The sequence below is a fragment of the Triturus cristatus genome, chromosome 7, assembly GCF_964204655.1.
Source record: "Triturus cristatus chromosome 7, aTriCri1.1, whole genome shotgun sequence".
In the NCBI taxonomy this organism is placed as follows: Eukaryota; Metazoa; Chordata; class Amphibia; order Caudata; family Salamandridae; genus Triturus; species Triturus cristatus.
Window position 1 is genome coordinate 377,792,585 of NC_140590.1, and position 24,002 is coordinate 377,816,586.

A 24,002-nucleotide genomic window follows, 5' to 3' on the forward strand; every position below is an offset into this window, starting at 1 on the left:
GAGACCATTGCATTGTAAATGCTTGTTCATCTTTTCTAAAGATGTGTCCACGATGGGTCCAAACAAGTGTTCCTGATCTAAGGGTTGATTCAGGATGGTAGACTGCACCTCTTGTTTAAACCCAGATATGCACAGCCATGCATGTCTTCGCAATAACACACTTGTATTATTGTGCGGGATGCTGGATCTGCTACATCAAGGGCACATTTTATTGAGGTATTTGTAATTAACTTTCCCTCTTGTATAAGATCATTTGCTTTAGTCATATGCTCGTCTGGAAGATGTTAAATTAGCTTTTCAAGCTCATCATAGTGAGCCCTGTAGTACCTTGCTAGCAAGGCTTGTGAATAGGCAATGCGCCAAAAGTTTGCTGCCTGAGAGGCAACTCTTTTCCCTGATGCGTCCAGTAACTTAGATTCTTTGTGGAGGGGCCTCACCTGTAGTTTGTGAATTTGCCCGTTTGCGGGCATTTGCTACTACCAATGAATCCAGAGGGAGTTGACCTTTAATATAAGCTGGATCGCTTGGAGCTGGCTTGTATTTTTTCTCAATTCTAGGATTAAGAACCCGAGCTGACACCAATTTCAGACCTACAGACTTTGCCGATGCTTGTTTACTTTTATGTTTCCCATAACCTTGTTGAAACTGGTTTCACCCATTTTTCATTAGAAATATTTTTGGGGAAATACTAGCATGCATCAACAAACTTTATAAATGATGCTGCAAAGAAATGGTGCCTTTCAAATTTATAGTAATTTAGCAAAATGTTTTTTTTCCTAGTTGCATTGTTTTGTGAACATTTTATTTTGAAAGCAAAGAATCACCCATCTTACTTTAAGCTTCTGCAAATATTTGCATCTAATCAGAGAGCATTCTGGGAGCTTTATACATAGCCTCATACTGCTAAACTTTGAAAATGTGTGTACACGTTTATATTGGAACCGCTGTCATTAGTGCAGTCCGAGCTTACATTTCCTTATAATGCTCGCATTAATAATAAAGGATTTGCATTAATGAACAATAAATACAAGTTCGAACAGCATTAACATATGAACACAAAAATTACCTTAACCGCAGACAATGCCCTTCCCTGATCCTAAATGTGGTACTGTAGACTGGCAGCCAAAGGGTATGTGCTGCTGGGGGTTGTGCCTACTTGTCCCAAAGGACAACTCACACATACAAACAGGTAGTCCTTGACCCCAAACAATATGCCCTGGGTGTCAGGCTATGTAGAGACTCCACACCCCTGGCCCCTACTGCAGTGTCGGGGGCAGTTGGCACAGCGCGTTATTCATATCTGCCTGATACAATATTTCGTGGGATGCGCACTGGTGATCCTCGTTCCCCAATCCCGCTGCAGCTCGAGATCAGCAGCTGGACCTCTGGGCCCAACTTTCTTTGCCAATCTCGCCCTTCTCACTGGGATCCTCATAGGAGTACAAGGCCCATCAGGAGATGTCGCCGAGTCAAAGGGTTACTTACGGCTCCCCCTGGGGCTCCGGTTCCGGCATTACAGCCCAATTGCGACTCTTCCTCCTTTCCCCCAGTGGGTCACCAGGTCCTTCTTTGCTGAGCGGGGACAGCAGCCGAGTCAGCATTCAACAGTCCCACACCCTGGGGCATAGGGGAGAGCGGCCCTGGTCTCACCTCCATGGCTGCTCACAGGTAGCGGGCCTGTAGTGCAGGCAGTGTTTGCCAGGGGCCCCTGTCGCTCGAGCCGTCCCGCAACTAAAAGCTATTAGCCTTCCTGAGCACAGAGCCATCTGCTCCCCTCCACTGCCCTCCTCTGTGTGGTCTCAGACTGAGGCTCAACCTCTGTCGCTGTCCTGTGCTCCCGTCCGGCTCTCAGCAGCTCCTCTCAGCCGTCAGTTCATGAGTGCGGCTGGGCGACTGCCTGCTCCCACCACAGAATGTGAACCCAGGGCTGCCAATCCTCTTGTACCGCACTCACAGGGCCAGCGAAGGTGTCCTATCAGGGTGGCGATAGCCAGAGGTGTTTCCTTCACCTCCACTCGGAACCTCTGTTACGCTCGGCCTCCATCTTGGCAGCGGAGGCACTTGGCCGCCGATTCTGACCCCAGTCCACTGAACCGGGCTGGATGAGGCAGCTCTTATAGTTTCTGGACTCATTGGTCTAACGGGAGCTCCCTCTACTTTATGGGTACCCTCTCGACATTATTTGAAGCCAGAATCCTGCTGATGGCGCTCATCAGCTGGGAGCTCTGATTTCTCTGCCTCACTCCATCAGTGCATGGCCATGCCCCCCCCCCCCCCCCCCACCTGTGGTTTCCAGTCTCCTGTTGCTACTGACGCCTCACAACATAATCCCTGGGAAGGCTGGAACCATAGATTATTAATCAATTCTGCAGTATCGGGTTCAGCTTTTATTATTGTGTTACCACGGATGTGTGTTTTTATGACAAAGTGTATTGTCTTGTTTGTGTGTACTTTCTGTGTTTAGTTGTATTGTTAATGTACTTTGTAACATTTTAATACATTTTTTACAGATCTTGTGTTAGTCTGGTCACAGACAAATACCAGTAACGTGTTCATCTACCAATTGCTATAACAAACATAGTATGATTTTTTTTAAAAATTCTTAGTTTTTAGGTTGATTTTAACTTATCAAGTGATTCATGTTTTTTATGTATTCTTTTTATTATTAACAATAAATAGATCGATTTCTTACAACTTTGTATTTTGACATTGGGCGTACAGTTATACTCCCCTTGTATGTATGGTGAACGTGAAGTGGTCTGATGTTGTGAGACAAGTGGAAGTAATAGAAGATGTGGCAAATAGCAAAAGTGAATTTTAGAGTTTAGTCCAAAGGAAACCCTCTTTTTGATACTGTTGTATTGAACCCTGCTCCTTTGGCTTAAAGGGGTCCCTCTCGTTTCTTATAACAACGCTACTGGAGGAATTCCAACCTTTCCACGGCTGATATGCTCTTTTGATAGGGCTATCCAGAGGATTTAGTCTTAGCCAAGATGTTAGTCTCTCAATCAATGCTTCCCTCTGAATGGAAAGACCATGAACAAACCTTTCCCTGTAGGACCCTTCTTTTACACAAAAATCATTAATGGCATCAATTATTGACAAAGCAGTAAGGCATTGACCACTCAAAAATAAATGTTTGGCAAGTCAAGAGAATAAAGTCTATTGTAGAGGTGTGAGGACTGGAGATCTGAGGTTTGTTAGAGGGACGTAAGCCAATATTCAGACTGAATTCTTAAGGGTGAAGGCCTAGATATTCTAGTCCCCTAAGTTGAAGATAACCCTTCATACCTGTGCGAAGACATTAATGGTTATTGCATCAGATGGAGACACGGGAAGTGGTCCATCTATAATCAATGCATTTCCTACTTGATTTTCCACCATTGAAAATATCTCTTCCCTATGTTCTGCGTAAGATAAGAACATGGTACATACATGTGGGGGTGAGGTTATCAATGTTGACCGTCATCCAAAAGCAGCCTAATGGACGTTCTCATGTTCTAAATGAGGTCATTATTTTGATCCAAACCATTCCCCTCAGTAGTTGTGTTTCCTATTCCACTTTTGCTCTACATTATCAATTTCCATTATGTTGATTTAATTTTCTGTATATAGTTCAATACAATTTTCCTTTTGGGTTTTCTGTGTGCCAAATACCATAAGGCCGAAAACAGTGATGAACTAACAAAGGAAATTAGGAGTACAATTCTGGTGCTCTGGCTCATCAATCAACAATTGGACTGCATGACCATATCTCAAATTAGCTACTAGGCCATGGCTAACTTGGCCCAATTAGTTTCACGCTCATCACACTGCCATCCTAGCACCCTCTTAGCAGCTGGGTCGCATACTTAGGTTCCATATAATCACTACTAGACTGGCTGTATCATTGCACCAAATGAGTACTTTTACATGATGTGCAGGAGCCACCCACACACTATGGCACACTGAGCAGAGCACTGAAGGTGCTGGCCTCACCTTCCATGTCTGCAATGACAGCTTCATACTTGTTGCGGAGTTTGTTGAGACTCTTCACCTTCTCCTCTTCCTCAGTCATCTGGGAGGTGAAGTCAGAAACGCGGTCTTCCATCAACTTCTTCTCCTGCGCACAAGGAAAAGAGAAAAGGAGAAATTGAAAGCAAGATGTAAATCTTAACCATATCCTAAATTTAAACTCAAAGTATAGGCAGCTGTCTTCGCAGATTATTTTTTACACTGTTCCAACAGATACATTCAAAGGCCAACTGCACAAAATAAATTCAGGAGAGTAACTGTCAGACTAGAGAATCTAAAATGCTGATAGCGCTGAGGAAGAGTTGGTCACGTTTTAGTCAAGCTTGACATAGCACTGACTCAACCCCTGGCCTGTGGTCCAGTGTATTCAATACTAAACTGGTAAATCTTGATTTGCAAATGCAACACTTGTTAGAAGTATCTGCCCAAGTCACATGGTCATTAGATCCAGCTGTTCAATTTAATGGTAACTACATCTCTTTGTTTTATCTTTTACTGGTCTATTTAAGGTGCTTAGCTCCCACTTTCCAGTGACCAATTGTCCAGTCGCATGCCAGTTAGACCTCACTAGCCAGTCCAAATCTTATTTGACCTCATTGCCCATTTGTATACCAGTTAGTCCTCTTTGTGCATTCCTAGATCAGGCAGATGCTGTCCAATCAGACAACAGGAATGTGATACTGCTTGATCCAACACTGCTTAGTCTATATTGTTCAATTTGACATTAGTTAGATACAAAATCACTCACTGGATTAAGCTCAATCTCAGACAAGTAAACCCTCAGTGCGTCTGTACCCACCCCACATCGGAGGACCAGCTGGCAGTCTCACCTTGCCGAGTTTGGAGTTCTGATCCTCCAGCAGAAGGATCACCTCTTCCATCTTCTTCAGCTTCCCTTCAGTCGACACTCGCTCCAGCTGGAGCTTCTGCCGAGCTGCTTCCTCCTCCTCCAGCTGTTCTTCTAGATCCTGGAGAGAGAATAAATATATAACACCAATGAAGTATGCTTAGGCTCACCAACACATAATATGGTAGAATCTTTGCAAGCGACCCAGTGGTAAGATGTAGCTCAGTCAACATGCAGATTAAACTCATTCACTGGTGAACCCGCAGGCCAAGCATGGATCCTTGTAAACTGAAGCACTAACCTCGATTTTAATAGGTATGGGTTGAATGTTAGTAAATCAAGCCTTTGCATCAATTCAAAAATAGTTACTCATTAACCACGAAACCAATGGTTTGACATTAGAGACATATTAAGAAGGACAATATTTGTGTTCTCTAGAAAGTTGACTTTGAACATCTGCTCTGTGCCATTTAGGACATCCAGCCACACTGATATCTATTGAGTTATGGTCTCACTTTATGCTTTGCTTTTTGCTTGCATGGCTTTGTTTTCCAGAACTGTTGTTTTGCTCTCTGCTAATCACGTTTTATCGATTATGCATCTGTCAAATCAAGGAGAGATGTGGCTCAATTTAAGAACATTGGAAGGTCTGCAGCTCTCCTTGGCTTGAAATGAACGTTGCCAAGTCAGCCAAATCTCAACCAAGAGCTCCTCTGCTCCTGAAAATAATTGGGGAAAAAAGGAGAATATATTGCAACCAACAAAATGAAGAAAAATCCCTCACATGTATCCGATGAAGCCCCCTCATTGAGGCAGGAGTGACCTCTGCACTTTACATGTGATGGACCACAGAGCTGCAGCATGAGTCCTCTACGTATAGCTCCTATAGCCTATTAAGCGAGGCAGAAAGGAGTCTTCTACCTGCACATGCTGCCCCCCCAAGGAGAAGTTTAGACTATTCTACACATACCTATCCTACCATAGAATGAAGCAGGAAGGATAATGTTACTTACCCAGTAAGCATCTGTTCTTGGCATGTAAAGCTGTAGCTTCACATGCTTTACATACTCCTGCCATCTAGTCTTGGGTCCGGATGTTTGCAAGTTGCTTTTCTTCAAATAAATCTTTCCTAGTCATGAGGTAAGGTGACTCCTCCTTTCGGTGATAGTGGACATTGTCATCAACTCCGTTGTTAGATTGTTTTCCCGCAAGAGGGCGAGAATGGAGTAAGTAAGTGTAGTATAGAGATGTCGATGCATATAAATGTATAATGAAGAACTGCAACAACTACAGCTACAGGTACCTGGGGAGGCAGGTGGGCGCATGTGAATCTACAGCTCTCCATGCCAAGAACAGATGCATACTGGGTAAGTAACATCCGTTCGAGGCATATGTGCTGTAGATGCACGTTTTGTAGAGAGTACAAAGCAGTATACTCCCAAAGCAGTGGCTAACCTGTAGATATTGCAGTCGTTTGAAATAGTGTTTTAAGTACTGCTTGGTCTACATTAGCTTGTTGACGTGCTAACACACCTACACAATAGTGTTTGGTAAATATGTGTGGTGTAGACCTTGTAGCTGCCTTACATATGTCAGCTAGAGGAATGTTACCTAAAAAGGCCACTGAAGCCCCTATTTTGTGAGTGGAATGCACTCTGGATAAAGTTCTTTTAGCTTTAGCATAGCATGTTTGAATGCATTTATCAATCCATCTTGCAAGACCAGATTTAGAGATGGGATTACCTTTAAGAGGTGTACAATTGCAACAAACAGTTGTTTTGCAAAATCTTTTGTCCTATCTATGTAGTACAATAAAGCTCTTTTAACAGCGGGTGTGTGAAGAGCACGTTCTGCTACAGAATCAGGTTGAGGAAGAAAGACTGGCAACTCAACAGATTGGCTTATATGAAAAGCAGAAACCACATTGAGAAGGAATTTTGGGTCGGTGCGTAGAACTACTCTGTCTTTGTGTAGCTGAAAGAAGGGTTCTTCTAGGGTTAATGCCTGTAGCTCACCAACTCTCCTCAGTGATGTGATCGCAATGAGGAAAGCAACCTTCCATGAAAGAAATTGCAAGGGGCATTTGTGCAATGGTTCAAAAGGTGGACCCATGAGCCTTATGAGAACAATGTTGAGATTCTAAACTGGGGCAGAAGGAATCCTAGGTAGTATTACTCTTTTCAACCCCTCCATGAAAGCTTTGATTACTGGAACTCTGGATAGTGACAGATGTTGCCTGTTCTGCAAATATGCAGCTACAGCTGCAAGTTGCAAACAAATAGATGTATAAGCTAGTCTAGTTTGCTGTAAGAGTAAGAGGTAACAGATAATGTTTTGTATAGAAGCACATAAGGGATTGATTTTGTTTTTTCCACTTTGCTACATAGCAAGCTCTGGTGGTAGGCTGCCTTGCTTCTTTTAGATATTCATACAGTCTGGTGGTAAATCTAAATAACCAAACTCTAGGACTTCAGGAGCCAGACCGCTAAGTTCAGTACTTTGGGATTTGGATGTCTGATTTCTCCATGGTTCTGTGCGAGGAGACTGGAGGTGTGGTGCAGCTTTTGATGTGGAACTAGTGACAGCTGCAACAGAGTGGTTTACCGTGGCTGACGGGCCCATGTGGGAGCTACTAAAATTAGTGAGCGGGATGTTTGCCTGAGCTTCCGAACCAGACACGGAATGAGCAGGAGAGGCGGAAAAGCTTAGGCAAATATCCCTGACCAGTTGATCTATAGGGCATTGCCCTTTGAGAGCGGGTGTGGGAACCTGGAGCTGAAGCTTGGGCATTTTGCGTTTTCTGCTGTGGCAAACAAGTCTATTCGTGGGAATCCCCATTGTTGAAAGTACGGAAGGAGAACTTGGGGATGAAGTTCCCGCTCGTGAATTTGCAGTCTCTTTCTGCTGAGAAGGTGGACATTGTGATTGTTTACTCCTGGGAGGTGTTCTGCCAGAAGATAAATCTTATGATGTATCGCCCAATTCCAAATGGCTTGAGCAAGTCTTGACAGTTGGAGAGAGTTTTCCCCCCTCCTGCTTTTGCACATAATACATTGCTGTCATGTTGTCTGTTCGGACTAGGACAGTTTTGTTTATGAGGTGAATTTGAAAAGCTTTGAGCGCTAGAAAAACTGCTAGAAGCTCTAGATAGTTGATGTGGAAACTTTAGTGTTTGTTGCTCCACAGGCGGTGTATTGTGTAATCTTGGAGATGAGCACCCCAACGTGTCAGAGATGCCCCTGCTGTGAGCACGATCTGTGGAATAAGGTCGATGAAAGGCCATCCTTTTGATAAGTTTTGTGGGTTCCACCACTGCAGAGAGCGATGGGTATGGCCGTCTATCAACACTAGATCAGTTAATTGACCCTGTGACTGATTCCACTCACGTGCCAAGCACTCTTGTAGACGCATGTGAAGTCTTGCATGGGGTACAATTGCGATGCAAGACATCATCATTCCCAGCAGCTGCATGTACACTCTGGCTGGTAAGGTTTGGTTGGACTGAAACTATAGTTTGATAGCCTGAATATTGTGAATTCTGGCTACATTGGGAGAGGCTAGAGCTTTGACTGTGTCTAGAATGGTTCCTAGGTAAGACTGCATCTGTGACGGATGCAGATGAGATTTCTGTGCATTGACCCTGAAGCTCAGTTGATGGAGTAGGTCCATTGTAATCTGAATGTGTTGTAGACAGTTTTGGTAAGTGCTCGCTTTGATGAGACAGTCGTCTAGATAGGGGAAAACGTGAATATGCCGTCTTCTGAGATGAGCCGCGACTACTGCCAGACATTTACTAAATACTCTGGGCGCTGTAGTCACTCCGAAGGGAAGTACTTTGAATTGGTAATGCTTGCCTGCTATCACAAATCTGAGGTATTTGCGATGAGCTGGATGAATTGGAACATGAAAATATGCGCCTTTTAAGTCTAGAGTAGACATACAATCTGCCTTCTGTAAAAGTGGAAGTACCTGTTGAAGGGTCACCATGTGAAAGTGTTCTGACATTATATAATGGTTTAACTTCCTGAGATCCAGAATAGGTCTTAGGGAACCATCCTTTTTGGGAATGAGAAAATACAGAGAGTAAACCCCTGAGCCCTGGTACTATGTTGGTACCGGCTCTATAGCTCCTTTCAGTAAGATAGCTAGCGTTCTTGCTCGAGCAATTGTAGGTGTTCTGAAGACAATTTGTGAGATCGAGGTGGAATGCTTGGAGGATTGCTGGCAAGCTCTAGGCAATAACCATGTTGGATAATTCAAATCATCCATTTGTCTTTTGTTATAGATTACTAAATGGGAAGAAACTATTGAAGTCTTTCCCCGATAGTTGTGGTATATTTAGGGGGAAGCATGGGCAAGTCACTGCTTATTAGGGAAAGGGGAGTTACGGGGTGTGTTGCCCTTACCCCTACCTTTAAAGTTGTTCCCTTTATAACCTCTTCAAAAGAACCCTTTTGAGGGAGAGAACTGGCTATTACCTTTGTAGATGGAGGTATTCTGGTCTGAGGGTTGGTTTTGGACCCCCCTCGGTGAAAGGAACGACAAAAGGAGCCTCTATTTGCAGGAGACAGGAGCGCTCCCATGGCCTTTGCCACTTCAGTGTCCTTTTTCTTTTTTTTAAATGCCTGATCTACGTCAGGACCAAAAAGATGTTTATGCCGGTTTCTTCCCTCCACTGCTTGACGAGGATTCACGTACTAGCACCAAGATACCCGTTGGGTGATAGCTGCGCTCTATAAGTACCATATACAATACAATACAATGTTTCTTGTCAAATGGTGTATTAAGAATGGATTGTTGGACCTCGGGCTTAAACCCAGAGATCCTTAACCAAGCATGTCTCCTATGCAAAATGCTTGTGTTGACCGCTTTATCAGCAGCATCTAGAGCACACCTTATGGAGGAATTTGAAATGAGCTTACTGTCATTTACTAAACCCTGCGCCTTAGCTTTATTCTCATCTGGGAGAGATTGAAGCAATTGCTCCATTTCATCCCAGTGTGCCCTGTCATGCCTGGTTAAAAGGCCCTGTGTATTTGTAATGAGCCATTGATTTGCAGCTTGAGCAGCAATGCGCTTGCCAGAAGCGTCTATGAACGTGGACTCCTTATCTGGTGGAGGAGCATGCCCTGATGTTTGCGAAATAGCCTGCTTACGAGCATTAGATATTACCAGTGTGTTAGACCTGTCAGCCCTTTGGGTGGTCCCTCCTCATCATTATTTATTTTGTCCCACTTTTGCCTCAAACCCTGTTTGAATTTTTCCTTTTTGGGAACCACCAGACTTTTTAGTGTTGCTGCAGATTCAGGGAGCCATTTTATCTACCCCTGAAACTTCTGTCTGAGGGCCTGGAGCACAAAATGGTGGCCACCTGTGACATCACCAGCACCCACTGGAACCTACTAGCACCTTCCAGAACATTCCAGAGCCCTGTGACAGTTGGAGGCGGTTTAGAATGTTGGGAAGCTAAGACAGAGAGTTGGCAGTTGGAGCTGGCAGTTGGCACCTGACTGGTGAAGAGAGAGCAGCAGAAACCTGAAGGAGGAAGGAGTGAGGCAGCAGGGGTGGAAACTTGTGCCTGGAGTGGGGTCCATAAACCCACCCGTGATACTAGTCCCTACTGACTGAGCCCAGCCTGGAGCCCTGTGTGGGAAGAAGCAAGAAAAACCATCTTAAGGACCTGGACAGCAGGAACAGGCCTTAGAAGTCAAGAAAGCAAGTACCTGACCTGTTTATTGGTTTCTCTGGAGTCCAACGTCGAGAAGCCTAGAGACCTGGGGCCGGAGGTGAAGAAGCGGCGCTGACTGGAAAGCAGACGTCGTACCCGGAGCCACCAGAGGTTGAGTGAGGGCGCCGACGGAGGTCGTGGAGAGTACCAGAGGTCGGGGAAGAAGACACCTGAGGTCAAGTGAGCGGCGTCGACGGGGGAGTGAAGTCCGCCCTCCGGAGTCGCCGGAGACCGAGGTGAAGTGTGCCGGAGGTCGGGAGTGGAGATTGCACTCCGGAGTCGCCGGAACCTGAGAGAATCGTGCCGGAGGTCGGGAGTGGAGGTCGCACTCCGGAGCCGCCGGAAGTCGACATCGAGCCAAGGCCGGCCGACGTCATCGAAGCTGAGGTCGCCATCGGACCGGAGCCGCCCGAAGTCGACATCGAGCCAAGACTGCCCGACGCCATCGAATTGGAGGTCGAGATCGAGCCGAGGCCGCTGACATCGAACCGGAGCCGCCTACCGGCGTCAAGAACTGACATTGTGCCGAGGCCGCCGACATCGAACCGGAACCGCCTCACGGCGTCGACACGACTCCAACGGCATCGGAACTTCAGAAAAAGGGCAGTAAGTGGAATAGAGGGCGCCAAAGGCCCTGTGGAATCCTAAGAGACTACTCTAGGGGTTAGAGAGGTACTGGAACCAGCTGGACTGTGCCAGGGGTGAGCTGAGACTAATTTAGAGGGGTTGTGTAAAGTGAGAGAGCCAGGTCTCTGGTATTCCCCCCTTGATCTACCTCAGTTTAGGCCTCAGCCTTGTCCAAGCCAGGGAGTAGACACCCTCAAGCCTTCCACATCCCCACAAGCTGTGCCTGGGCCAAATTAGCCCATAGTAATCTCAAATGTGATCTGATTATATGAGTGTCACTGTCAGCTTTTAATTATTTATTGGGGGCACTGTATTTATTGTATTTAACCTATTTATTGCTTCACTGTATTTATTGGTCCACAGTATTTATTGATGCACAATATTTATTGGTTTGCAGTATTTATTGCCTCAGAATATTTAATTGCCTGTATGTATTGCACTTATATCTATGCCTTTATTATTTATGATCACCCCTATTTATTGAATCATTAAGACAGTATTTATTTGACCTGCACTATTTAAAAAGCTTGTATATTGTGATTGTGTTATTATTTATCTCATCAGCAACTAAGAGAAAAAGAAGATAAAGAAAGATATCTTCATAATTTTTACGGTGTAGAGTCGTTTTTGGAACGGATGCACGCATGGTTATTGTATGGGTATGTCGTATGCTTAGCACGGTGCCTGATTCCTGACCACTCGAGCCAAGCTACCACTGTATGTCCTGGAAGTACCCCTTTACCACCAACCCTTACCGGTGTGGGAGTGGAGTATTTCCAACACAGTGAATCTAGGAGCAACTGGCCCTTGATAAATACTGGGTCTGTTGGTGAGGCCTTATACTCATTTGCAACTCTAGGAGTCAAGATGCGTTCTCGTACTAGGTCCTTCAAAATTTCATCCGCATGTCTCATCATGCCCTTAAGCATAGCAAGTGATTGTGACGACCTATGTGTGGATCCTAAAGTCTCAAACAAAAAATATTCTACTGATGCTTTGTGCAGTGCCACCCCATGATATTGTGCAGCCCTGACAATGAGTTCCTGGTGGGATACATTGTCATCTGGAGGAGATGGCTTGGCTGGGGAAAGGTCTTGGTCATTATCTACTGGAGGATCAATTGTGTATTCCGTCCACGGATCTACTGGTAAATGTGCCCCCCCCATCATCAAGATTATCGTCCTCATGGTGAGATTGTGGAGAATCCTGAGGTGTGATTTGCAAAGGATTTGAAGGTGGAGAAGGAGGTGGTGGAGGGAATGAGGGTGGTGGATGAAAATGACTGGTAGCAACAGATTTCCTCTTTAAAGGGCTCTTGTAAGAAGTGTCCTCATCAGCAAGCTTATGTTTCTGAGGCAGTTTGGTATGAATATGACCAGTCTCAGGGTTAATATATAGTCTCTTTTGCTTGGGATCCGTTTTTGGTGAAACAATGTCTAAATTTGCATCCGAAGGAACATCTTTTGGTTTTGGCGCCGACGTTTTCACCGACGTTTTCGCCGGCGTGGGCTGGACTTTTGATACGGAAGATTTCGTCTCCGAAGGCTGCTTGGCTATCTGCATGGAGGATTTCAGCTCCGAGATGGATTTTTGTTTGGAAGCAGAGTGCTTTGGTTCTGACGAGGACTTTTGCCAACTCAGTACCGAGCTGGAAGGCTTGACTGGCTGTTTTGGAGCCGGCCCTGGAGGTGGGGCGGGGGAAACGTCGTCTCGGTGCCGACCTTGGCCAGAAGGCAGAGGAGGTGCCGAAGCCTTGTGCTTTCTGGGAGTAATTTGAAGGGACAAAGGGTCTTCCGTACTCATGTCACCTTGTCCCTGCGGCAGTTCTTCTGCGTCAAGGTCTATCTCGAGCTCCGAGTTGGAGTCCTGCACGGAGAAGGCTTCTTCCTCCTCTGCCACGGATGCCTCAACGTTTTCTTGTCAGGAATCTTCACTGAAGATTTCTGGTGTGTCTTCGATGCTTTGACACTGCATCTCTCGACGTCGAGCCCGACTATCGCAAAGAGTTTTCTTCGATTGAAATGATCTGCAAGCATCGCAGTCTTCTTCCTTGTGCTCCGGAGACAAGCACAAGTTACACACCCTGTGTGAATCAGTGCGCAGATACTTCGCATTGCACTGAGGGCAGAATTTGAATGGTGTCCGTTCCATCGACGGAGAGCTGATCTGACGCGGTTTGGCCCGAAGGCCGTCTACGAAGCTTTCCGATCGAAAAGTAGATTCCGTTGACCAAAACGATATGCAGAGAAGTGGGAAAAGTGTACAAAACAATATTGTCAAGGGTAGAGAGGATTACGTGTCAAAGGGAACCCGAAAACCGGTTTCGAACTGGAGCGCAATACATGTCCGAACCTGATGGCGGAAAAAAAACAATCTAACAATGGAGTCGATGACCATGCACACTATCACCGAAAGGACAAGTCACCTGACCTCGTGACAAGGGAAGACTTCTTTGAAGAAAAACAACTTGCAAACATCCGAACCCAACACTAAATGGCAGGAGTATGCAAAGCATGTGCATCTACAGCACACATGCCTCAAACAGACTTTTACATATTAACAGAGCGAAACAGGACTCCCCCCACTCCCTACCTGTACCTACCGCAGGCCGTGGAGTGAGGGAGAACAGAGCATTCCACTTGTACTTAAAATGGAGCACTGAGAGTCATGAATGTCTTGTCCAACTGTACTGTCGCTGCCCAAAAAGTAAAGGAGGGATGCCTTTCCCAGTTGTAATGACCACAGCCACAAAGTGAGGAAGGAGGGACAATGCCACTGCAGCTATAGCAATTCGAGTTAGGCACCAATAACTCATCTACTGCACACTGAGTTCAGCAGAAAGACTCCCCAACATTTATCTATCACAGCTCAAAGGCTTAGCCATGAACGAATGTCCCACCTGCACATGCTGCTGCATTTTCCGCTTCTCATTCTGGAACTGCTGGTTGCGCTCCTCTTCCTCCTCCACTCGTGATTCTAGCTCATGCAAGATGTCTTCCAGCTCCTGCTTCTTGGAAGCGAGTCGTGCGCGCATCTCCTCTGCCTCAGCAAAGAGCTCTGTTTCTGCCTGAAGTTGCTCTGCCAGGATCGACTTTTCCTCTATTAGCTGTAAAAGCAAACCACACACATGCATTAGTAATACTTGTAGCACTAGGAGCCAACACAAACCAGTTGTTAAACATGGCTGCAAACTCATGTAAACTTTTAATTAATAAACTTTTCATTCAAATTTTTGTTTACGTATCAACACTACGTGTTATACTGCATGATGATCAAACTAGATAGACATTGAATTTCTTGGATGTATCAAAGAGGTGGGCTAAATAATACACCACCAGGACACACCTTACTTATGGTAACCACCAAAAAAAAGCAATTGTAGTTACACTGAGAAATAATGCACTCAGAATTAAATTAGAGAGGAATAACATTCTAGAGAGTTCCACAATTTCAAATAAAGGCAAATAGGGTACAGAATACTACTATTGGGAATACAAATGCATGCAAGATGTGGGAACTACTGTCGTCTAATGAATTATATGTGACTTCATAGGAGGTGAGGTTTGAAAAGGACTCCAAAGAAGAGGCACGAAAATGAATGACCTAATCTTGAGGAGGTTGTGATAGGTGAAGTAGTCTGTGATGAAATAGGGTTTGTTTAAAACGGAGCAGAATTTTCAGAGAAAGAATGTGTGAGACCGGGAGATAAATTAAGGTGCGATGTGAGAAGTCAATGGTATATTGTGGCTTCAATCTTGGGAGGTACATTAGACTTTTTTACCTCACACTTCCATCCGCAACATCTCTTCCAACTAAACACTATGCACTTTACTTAACCTTCCTATCTTATCCCCCTGGCCTCCTCCCATCCTCTGAGATAGAACCCGAGGATCTAATGATCTCTATCTCATTCCACCTATGGAATTTCTTTTTAGTTGCAACAATTTTTTTTTTTTTTTTAATCACATACCACTTTGACTCACAGAACCCATGACTACAATTCACTGACATCGCAGAGACACAGACTCATCCCAAAGATTCAGCTGCACTGCCAGCAGTCCTCACTGACCATGCAATGTTCTCTCACTCACTCCTCAAGTGCACAGAAGTTTAGGTATCCTTTTAAATGAATCACTTGCAACCACCACTATTCCAATGCCATCTAACCTCCCAACACCGTTCTTATATCACTGCACATTAAGCACAGCAAACATTTGGAGCCAACATACGGACCCGCTATGGCCCCCACCTGGTTAGCCACTTGTTTATTGAACTTGTCTCTGTCCTCAACCTTATAGCTACAACCAATACACTATTCTTGTCAAGACCCACAAGCAACCTATTTCCATCTGATCCTGACATTATTACATGGAAGTTAACATTCTCCCTGGGCTGCTGCCTCAACCTCCCCACCACCCCATCTCTCGGCAGAAACACTCTGCTAACTCCCTCCCTGAACCAAATACATAATGATCATACTCCATTCCAAAACAGCACATCTTGTGATCTTTTCAACAATACTCTCAAACATACCTTTCCCCACACTACTTACTATGTACCTTTATTCTCCTTTCCTCAAAATCACAACCCTTCAAAATCAAAACTAAAATAAAACCCCTCAACACAAGGAGTTCAAGAACGAGACAACCACAAACCAGGAGCATTAGAACTTAGCCCTTGCTCACCATCAGTTACCTTTCACAAGCGAAATCCTCAGACTTTCTAATCCTCATCAGTTCAGTGCAGCCACAGCCACCATGGCTTGCACACATCATCAGCAACGTCTCTTTCCACCATGCTCAGTTATCAGTGATCCTTCATTATCAGCTACAAAACTTTCCTCAAATATCCCCACTATAGGAGTCACCTTGACTACACTAATATTCGTGCCTTTTCCACAGTATTACTAAACGATGAACCCACTCATCTTTATTCTTACATTGTACCACACCATCTCCCAATCAACACAGTTCCGGATGCTGCCGATCCGTCTTGCACTCTCAGACATTTACCGCCATCAGCCCATTAAACCTCTCGTTCTAATGTCGAACATCCTTCTTTGGCACCCGTCCTACATTTTACAAATCAGCAGCTCTTCTACATCTTCTCCAAAAGAATAATCAACAACTTTACTGCTCCTTCCAAGTACTGCCCGTTTTACTCCTGCCTTTACACTCCAAGGTACTGGAATGAATGGTGTTCATGCTCACACTATCTCTAAGGTACTTAATCCCATCTAGTGAGGTTTCCATGTACTCTACCCAATGGAAACTGTGCTTTCATGTGTACCCAACTGCATCTCTCTTTCATCTTCACACTTGTCGACCTATCTGTCGCATTCGGCACTGTTCAACATCCAACACAATCCTGTCTTAACTGGACATGGCAGGCCGCAGACACTTCATGCTGCTCGTTTTCAGCCACTTCAGACTTTAACGCATCGACAGATCCCAATAAAGGGCATAAACTGTAACAGAGCAGTGGCATCGAAGGGCCAGTATTTAGAACAGCTAAAAGAGGTGTAAGTGGGACCCTATACTTCAAAACATGGAGAAACGTCAATAACTATGTGCAGTAGTAAACAAATTACTGAGGTCATAATAATTGAAAAACTGGAACAGCCACAGTAAAGTACAAAATCCACATAGGTTTGTGATCTAAAACAAGGTAAACCTGCACTTCTAAATGGTACACAAGTCTGGTACCTGCTGGTACTTGTTTTGCATCTCCTTTAAATCCATCTCGGTCTTTATGTGGTTCTCTTTCACTTTCTGCAGCTCCTCCACCTTGGTCTGCATCACCTCATCCTGGCGGGTCACCTGGAGCAGAGGCTTTACCTGAGACAGAGAGACGGCATTAGATGTACCACGAGTGGCTTTATATGGGGCATTTAAAACAAAGTAGAAAACGCGCTTGGTATTGCAACTCTATCTCGAGCTTCATTTCAAGCCAGCAATAGATATGTGAAATCAATGTTTCAAAACACAAACAAGGTGCACCTAAAATTGACCTCAGGAATGAGGACATCTGCACGATTTTACCCACACCATCATGGATCCCAACATTCTGTGCAATAAGGAGAACACAAACCTTTTCTGTTTGAAATGACAATGATGTCCCAAACCAAATTTGTTGTGGCCTTCTTCCCAAGTGACCTTTCCTGTACATGTCCAAACCAATTCAATTTATAACAACATCACTTGCTTCACTGACACCAATTTATGTATATTAATCAGCGGTGCTGCTGATTAGGGCCTTTCTGCTTGAATAAATACTGTGTATTAATGACCAGAACCAAAATACACGCTTTAGAACACAGCCAACGTCGGGAGGGGTACCTTTGTGAAGAGCCGCCACCACTGCCAGTGCCTCAACTTGAGGTAGGCGGCACAGTTGCGCTGCATCACTTTCAGGGCGCTCATCTGCTGCTGTTTTTTCTGGAAAGCCCTAGAAAAGTAAAAGACAAGAGAATGTAAACAAATAGAAGTTTCTTTATTGAAGGCAAGAAACTGGCTCCAAAGTTGTGCCAACAGTCCCATCACTTACGGCACACAGAGACCCCACTGTGGCATCAAAATGCAACCCATTTTCTTTTCCAATTCAGAAAAGTAAAAGCTTCTATGACACGGAGAGACTGCTTGACAGACTGGTCATGGGTGTGTCCAGCCATTCACATTTCAAAGATCTGACTCTGGCCTAAACCTAGTGGGCATTGAGGTATCATACTCCACCCTCATGTGCGTGTCACTCTGTTTAGATACAAAAAATGATCAAGTCAAAATTTGCCTTCCATGATCTTTGGATTCAGGAATTCTACCCCAGTGCCTACCTAATCTGCACATTTCTTGCCACCTCTTAATTAGGAACCAGAGCCAATCTGCCTCTGGGTCTTAATTAAGAGGCGCCAAGACATGTTTTGAAACTGTTAACTGCCCAACAACATACTATGTTTCTTCTCATTCAAAGTTCAAGCTGCATAACAATCCTCCTCTTAGAGGACTTGTTACTCTTACAATTGCTTCTAGGAAGAACCTTCCTCGACCATCTCTGTGAGCATTATAGATGGTACCACCTTTACTAGTCACATCCAAGTTCTGCAGGGTTAAATCATAAGTAAACCAGGAAAGCTACATCAATTGGGAAGGTTCAGAGCAGATGGTATATGGAGGCATCAGAATGCTTACTTCCGGGCAAGATATCCCCTGGCTGCTGCCTGGAACAGTACAATGATGTCTGTGATCTTCAGGTCTCGCTCCTCTTCCAGGTGTGCCAGTACTCCAGCCCGGAAGAATATTTTACTCTGTCCAATCCTGAACAGATTGGGATCCAGCTCCAGAGCTTTGATCTGCAAAGATGGCAACAGAAGCAAACGGATTAATAAGTGTAAAGTACATTGTGCTTCAGGCAACATCCAAAATATTTCTAGTTGCATATCAACCAAAATATTGCTGAAACATTTGTACACAAACTTGAAGATCAGCATATTTTTTGGCAGTACCAAACAAGGTCATGTCTCGGCAAGCAATACATTAAAAAAACCGTAAGGGCACTGCAGATATGCAAGGGCATTTGTCTTGATATGGAAGCTAACTTACCATTAGGGCACAGGCCTGCTTCCCATCCATGAAGCCTTTGGGAATGGCATTAGGTGTCAAAATTTCATACCTGTGATGGAAAAAAAGGAGGTGTCAGGTAATGTTAAGTTATTCGTGTTTACAGTGAGCAGCATCTGCCCAGGAGAGACATCATTGTGCTTGATTGGCATGCACAAATCGTCCACACTCAGGATAATCTTCCCAGAAGCATGGTGGACTGGACTCAGGAGATATATGCATGAACAGTCTTTCACAGATGCCTATCACTTCTGATATCCAGCACGGAGAACCTCGGAAGAACCCAAAGCCCATACTCATCAATCTACATGATCTAGAAGATGGTTCGTGTTTTAAGGAAATACAGTGGCAGGTTCAAACCTTTACAGCCTCATTGCTAATGCAAGATGGGGAGCAGACAGGTTGTTTATGGATTCAGAGGGAATTCCCATGTGGAGGATTACAGGTAAGCCATTTTTCCTTCTGTGTAATGGCGTTCGGTCTAATATTTCTAAGATTCCGCTCACCCCCGGAGGACTGTTCCAAAGATGAGGGCGAAGAGACAAAAGGAATTTCAGATTCTATGAAGTAATGTTTGAAGATGTTTATACCAATCTCCAGGTTACTGATTTGCAAATCTCTGGAAACAGAACATTTCACATCAAGGCAGGAGTTGAGCATGTGCAGAATGGCCCGCTTGAGGATTACCTGGAAGGGGTCTGTTGGACTTTTAGTAATGCAATTATACATAATTATACATTAAACTTTGGTCTGCTTATGTGAAGCCACCAAGGATGGTCCGCCTCATAATTTACAAATAGCTGTTTGGTTTTTCTAATGGCTTCAGTTTTGTCCAAGTAGTATTTTAGAGCCCTCTTTACACCTAAGGCACAGAGTCATCTTTCTACCAAAGACATATGCTCAAGGAAAGAAGGCTGGAAGTGAGATTATCTGACTGATCTCAAAATCTGAGATCACTTTGGGTAGTAAAGAAGGATAAGATTTAAAGAAACTTTGGTATGGTTTAGAATCAGATACGGTTCCTTCCAACGCAGAACTTCAAGCCTACTTGCACTACTGGTTGAAATCATATCCACGAGGAGGCAATTTTCCAGGAAGTTTGTTGCAAATGTGGCTGATGCACAGGTTCAAACAGAAAGGGCATTAATTTGGGGAGGACAAAATCTGGTTTCCATGGAGAAGGCCTCCATACGGGGGAAACCCGTTCTTTAGGCCCCCAGGAGAACCCTAATCATTGATGAGGAAGAAAAGAGAGATGCCAGAGAGTGACTCTTCCTTAAAGGAGTGATGGTAGCCAAGTGGAACTGAATAAAAAAAATCAAAGACAGATTTGGCAAATGAAGAGAATAAGGTAACATTTACTTTTTCTTAAAAGGGTCTCAGATCCACCTTCTTCTGAAGGCACCATACGCAGAACCTCTTCTACTTGACAGCATTTGAAGAGCAAGTCATAGTCTTTTTGCTTCCTTTATGATTTTCATGCAGTCAACTGGCAGATTTGTGAGGTCATTTTGTCGATGCACAGGAGCCAGGAAGCAAATTTTTGTGAATGCAGGCTAAAATGAAACATTCTATCACACATACTGGACAGCAAATTTGGCTTGAGAGGATGAGGAGACAGGTGAAGTAGATTCAGAGTGCCACCACTGTCTGTGCCAGTCCAGAGCAATAAGGAACATTCTCCCCTTACACTGAATCATATAGATGAGGACTCTGAGAAACAGGGGAAATCGGAAGAAAGGCATAGGCAAATGTCCTTGACCAGTCTATAAAAATTGCCCCTGAATATGAGCTTTGGGAACCTGAAGATAAAGGTGTGGCATTTTGCCTTTTTTGTTTTGGAAAACAAGTCAATTTGCGTAGCGCCCTATTCTTAAAAGACGTCTTTTAGGACACAGTCTTCTAACAACGACTTGTGCTGCTCTAGAAAAGGTCTTCTCAGCATGTCCATATTCCATTCCAGTAGGCCTGGATGATAAATCAATCTTAAAGAAATTAGGCTAGCAAAATGGAGGGAAGAAAGCACTTCTGAGCAAGGAGTAAAGCACTCAATTCTAGTAGGTTGATATGGTACAGTTTTATTGACCAGTGACCATCTGCCCCTAAGAAGACAGAGCTCCTGTGTAGGCTCTCCAGTCTTCCAGCGATGAGTTATTTACAACTAAGCAGCAGTGTAATGTTACTGAAGGACAGCTGTGGCCATCAGAAAGAGAATGTTCAAATCTATACATGACATTCTTTACTTTGAAGGAGACACTTGTGCGGTGTTGACCTGCAGATTCAATCAAGAGAGTAGAGACATAATCTACATGTCCTGGGGAGCTTTGTTGCAAACTTGGCTTTTACGATCTAGTTGTCCAGATATGATTGGCTAAATATCCCCTTCTTTTGCAGAGGTGCTGCTGCCACTGTCATGCACTTTGAAAATACACATGGTGCTTACTACAGGCCTAGCTGAGGATGCAATAATGGCAATTACGGTGACCCACAAGATATCAGAGAAATTTCCGATGTAATTTTCAGATGGGGATGTGAACTTAGCCATCTTGTATCATAACATAACGTGTATTGTAAATTGCACGTTCACCGCAACAGGTATGGTGGTGCTGAATAGCAGTTGTTTATTGTTACCCAACTCAATGATACTAATTTATCGACCTCAGAGGAATAAAAGGCTGAGTGAACCTTTCGGGATTTGAACCTGTGACCATAAAGTCAAACACAGGCCCCTACAGTGGCTGCATTAGTCCGCTAAGCTACCAGACCCAGCTAAAATGTAGGTCAATTGATACCATCCTATCTCCTTAGTGAATATCAGAGAAATTCTGATTAAGTGCCAACATGCAGATTTTTTTCCCTTGTGATCATATGGCATATTTGAGGTGCAAAACTGGATAAAACTGCAGACTCTTGCACCTTTTCTGGACCAAGAAATAACAGTACATCCTCAATTTGGGGACATTCTCAAAAAGTCTCTCGTGAAGGGAAGTTTTTATATCAGATGGTAAGATGTTTCAAGTGTATTGGTCTAAACACTTATGGAGGTATGACAAGCAGAGAATAATGGAATATGAATTTTTAATCAGACTTCACAATGTTCAGCACCCAAACGGCTCTTGTAATACTCTGTCAAGCAGGAAAATGTTTGGAAGGGTTTCCCCACCAGTGTTGTCCGGTGCCAGCAGAGATGGGGTGTCATTGTTTTGCTGGTGGAGCCTTTAATGATGTTGCAGACGGCTGTTGAGAGCTTTTGTTGTTTTGAGACTTTTGTTTTCGAAAATAAGTTTCTGTTGCAGTTGTATCGATTCCGCAGCTGTTACTATTACCTTTTCCTAGAATATAATTTTTTTTTCTGAACCATATTTTTTGAATCTGGACTTTGATAAATTAATTAATTTTTTCTAAATCTTTTGCCTTCGAAGTTTCCGCTTATGTCCTTAAGCGCCAGGATACCCTTCGGGTGACAGTTTTGCGCTATATAAATACGCGATACATACATACATACATATGCTGGAATGCCTAGTCTGTGTGCGGTCCAAAGAGCATGGATCCAAAGAAACGCATTTCAAGGATATTTTGGGGACTACGAGGAATCTGTGACTTTAATTTAAATCATGATGTAGGTCTTGAGTGGCCAAATCAGTGGAATCCTTTACTGCCTTAATGGTTCGAACAGACCTCTTTGCTATCTTTCCCAGGAATCCGTCAGAAAAGCATTCTAGAGAATCCCATAGCGGCAAATAAAGTACTGTAACTAGCCACTCTTAATGTCGAATATCATGCAGACCTCCCTATGTACTGCATTCCGACATTTGCTTTATTGTTCCTGAGGAGCAAGTGACGTAGAACCACAGGCATTCTAGTGCTTTTTAGATGTAGACAATTGGAGAATCAGAAGGCATCTCCCCGAAGAATAATGGATCAGGATCTGGAAGTCTGTACTACTTCACCTGTCATCTATTCATAGGTTTGTTGACAAGGCTATCATAAGTCTAGATCAGTTGACTGGGGGTGAGTGCTTGCAATGTTCAACACTCCGTCCATCATTTCCTTTGGTTTTGCTTTGTTCGCCATAAGTTGGCAGGGTATGCCCAGACGCGAGTCCCTTGCTCACTTTGCCACTGGATTCAAGCAAGCCTGGCTGAAATGCCAGAAACCGGTCCTAGGAAGCTTGTTTCCGGTCCAGGGAAGACATGGCTTGGCAGTTCGGGCAGGACTGTTCCCATGAGGCACAGGGTCAGACTGATTTGCATATGGCCATGTCTGAACTGGGGTGGCAGAGTGGGCTAAAGAACGGTGATGTATTAAACCCAGATCAGTTGACTGGGGGTGAGTGCTTGCAATGTTCAACACTCCGTCCATCATTTCCTTTGGTTTTGCTTTATCATAAGTATAGTCAGTGATTGTAAACGGAAGGTATAAAAAGTAATTGGGGCTTTTCATACATTTCATTATTAAGCTTCCTTGCAGCCCTATAGGTAACCTCATAGAAGAAGACAACGCTATTCACCTCCACCGGTGAAATCCTACGAGGAGTTAAATCTGGAGATCTGGCAGACAGCACACTCATATCTGAAGAGGAGGAAGGCCTTCTGGGAAAAGTATGTGACCTGGATCTTCGGGACTACCCTTCCTTACAAGAATGTCAATCCTTTTTCTTTCTTTTACTCGTTGATTCATCTTTAGAAGAATGACAATAGTAATCGCATCTCACCCTTGGAACGTCCTTTTCATGTCTTCATGGAGAAAAACTTCAGAGAATTAAAGTCGTATGAGGCAACAGAGGAGTCACAATCATGTGCAGGGCATGGTTGTTGGAGGCAATGCCTTACAAAGAGATGGACGCTCATGACCTCCGAGTTGTTGAGCGTCGCCTTCGCCGCTGAAGTTGGCAGGAGATCTTTGCAAGAGGGTTACAGCTCCGGAGGAGTGTAGAATACACCAACATTATCTGATCTTCATACTATAGGTAGCCTCTGCATTTGGCTTCTCAGGGTCACCGCCCCAACAGGAAATCTCTCAGGCTCCAATACCCTGAACTTAAAAAAGACTTTAATGACAAAGAAATATCAGAAGCCAGGGGCGAGGTTGCTTGACACTATTGATGATGAATGGCCAACTTTATACTGAATTCCTCACTGTTGAATGCCTTAATGTAGATTGCCTCAACAAA

At 44.2% G+C, this 24,002-nt stretch overlaps 1 protein-coding gene across 5 annotated transcripts in view; it reads right to left on the bottom strand.

Moving 5' to 3' along the window:
• LOC146809721 (uncharacterized) overlaps positions 1 to 24,002 on the bottom strand; it is a 614,997-nt gene that overhangs the window by 129,879 nt on the left and 461,116 nt on the right. For all 5 annotated transcript variants that reach the window (XM_085616561.1, XM_085616559.1, XM_085616558.1 and 2 more), the window contains 7 exons: positions 18,812 to 18,881; positions 18,401 to 18,561; positions 17,555 to 17,663; positions 16,922 to 17,053; positions 14,116 to 14,322; positions 4,845 to 4,982; positions 3,979 to 4,102 (listed from right to left, as the gene is read on the bottom strand). In XM_085616561.1, the coding sequence (XP_085472687.1) occupies positions 3,979 to 4,102; positions 4,845 to 4,982; positions 14,116 to 14,322; positions 16,922 to 17,053; positions 17,555 to 17,663; positions 18,401 to 18,561; positions 18,812 to 18,881 (941 nt within the window). The remainder of the gene's footprint in view (positions 1 to 3,978; positions 4,103 to 4,844; positions 4,983 to 14,115; positions 14,323 to 16,921; positions 17,054 to 17,554; positions 17,664 to 18,400; positions 18,562 to 18,811; positions 18,882 to 24,002) is intronic.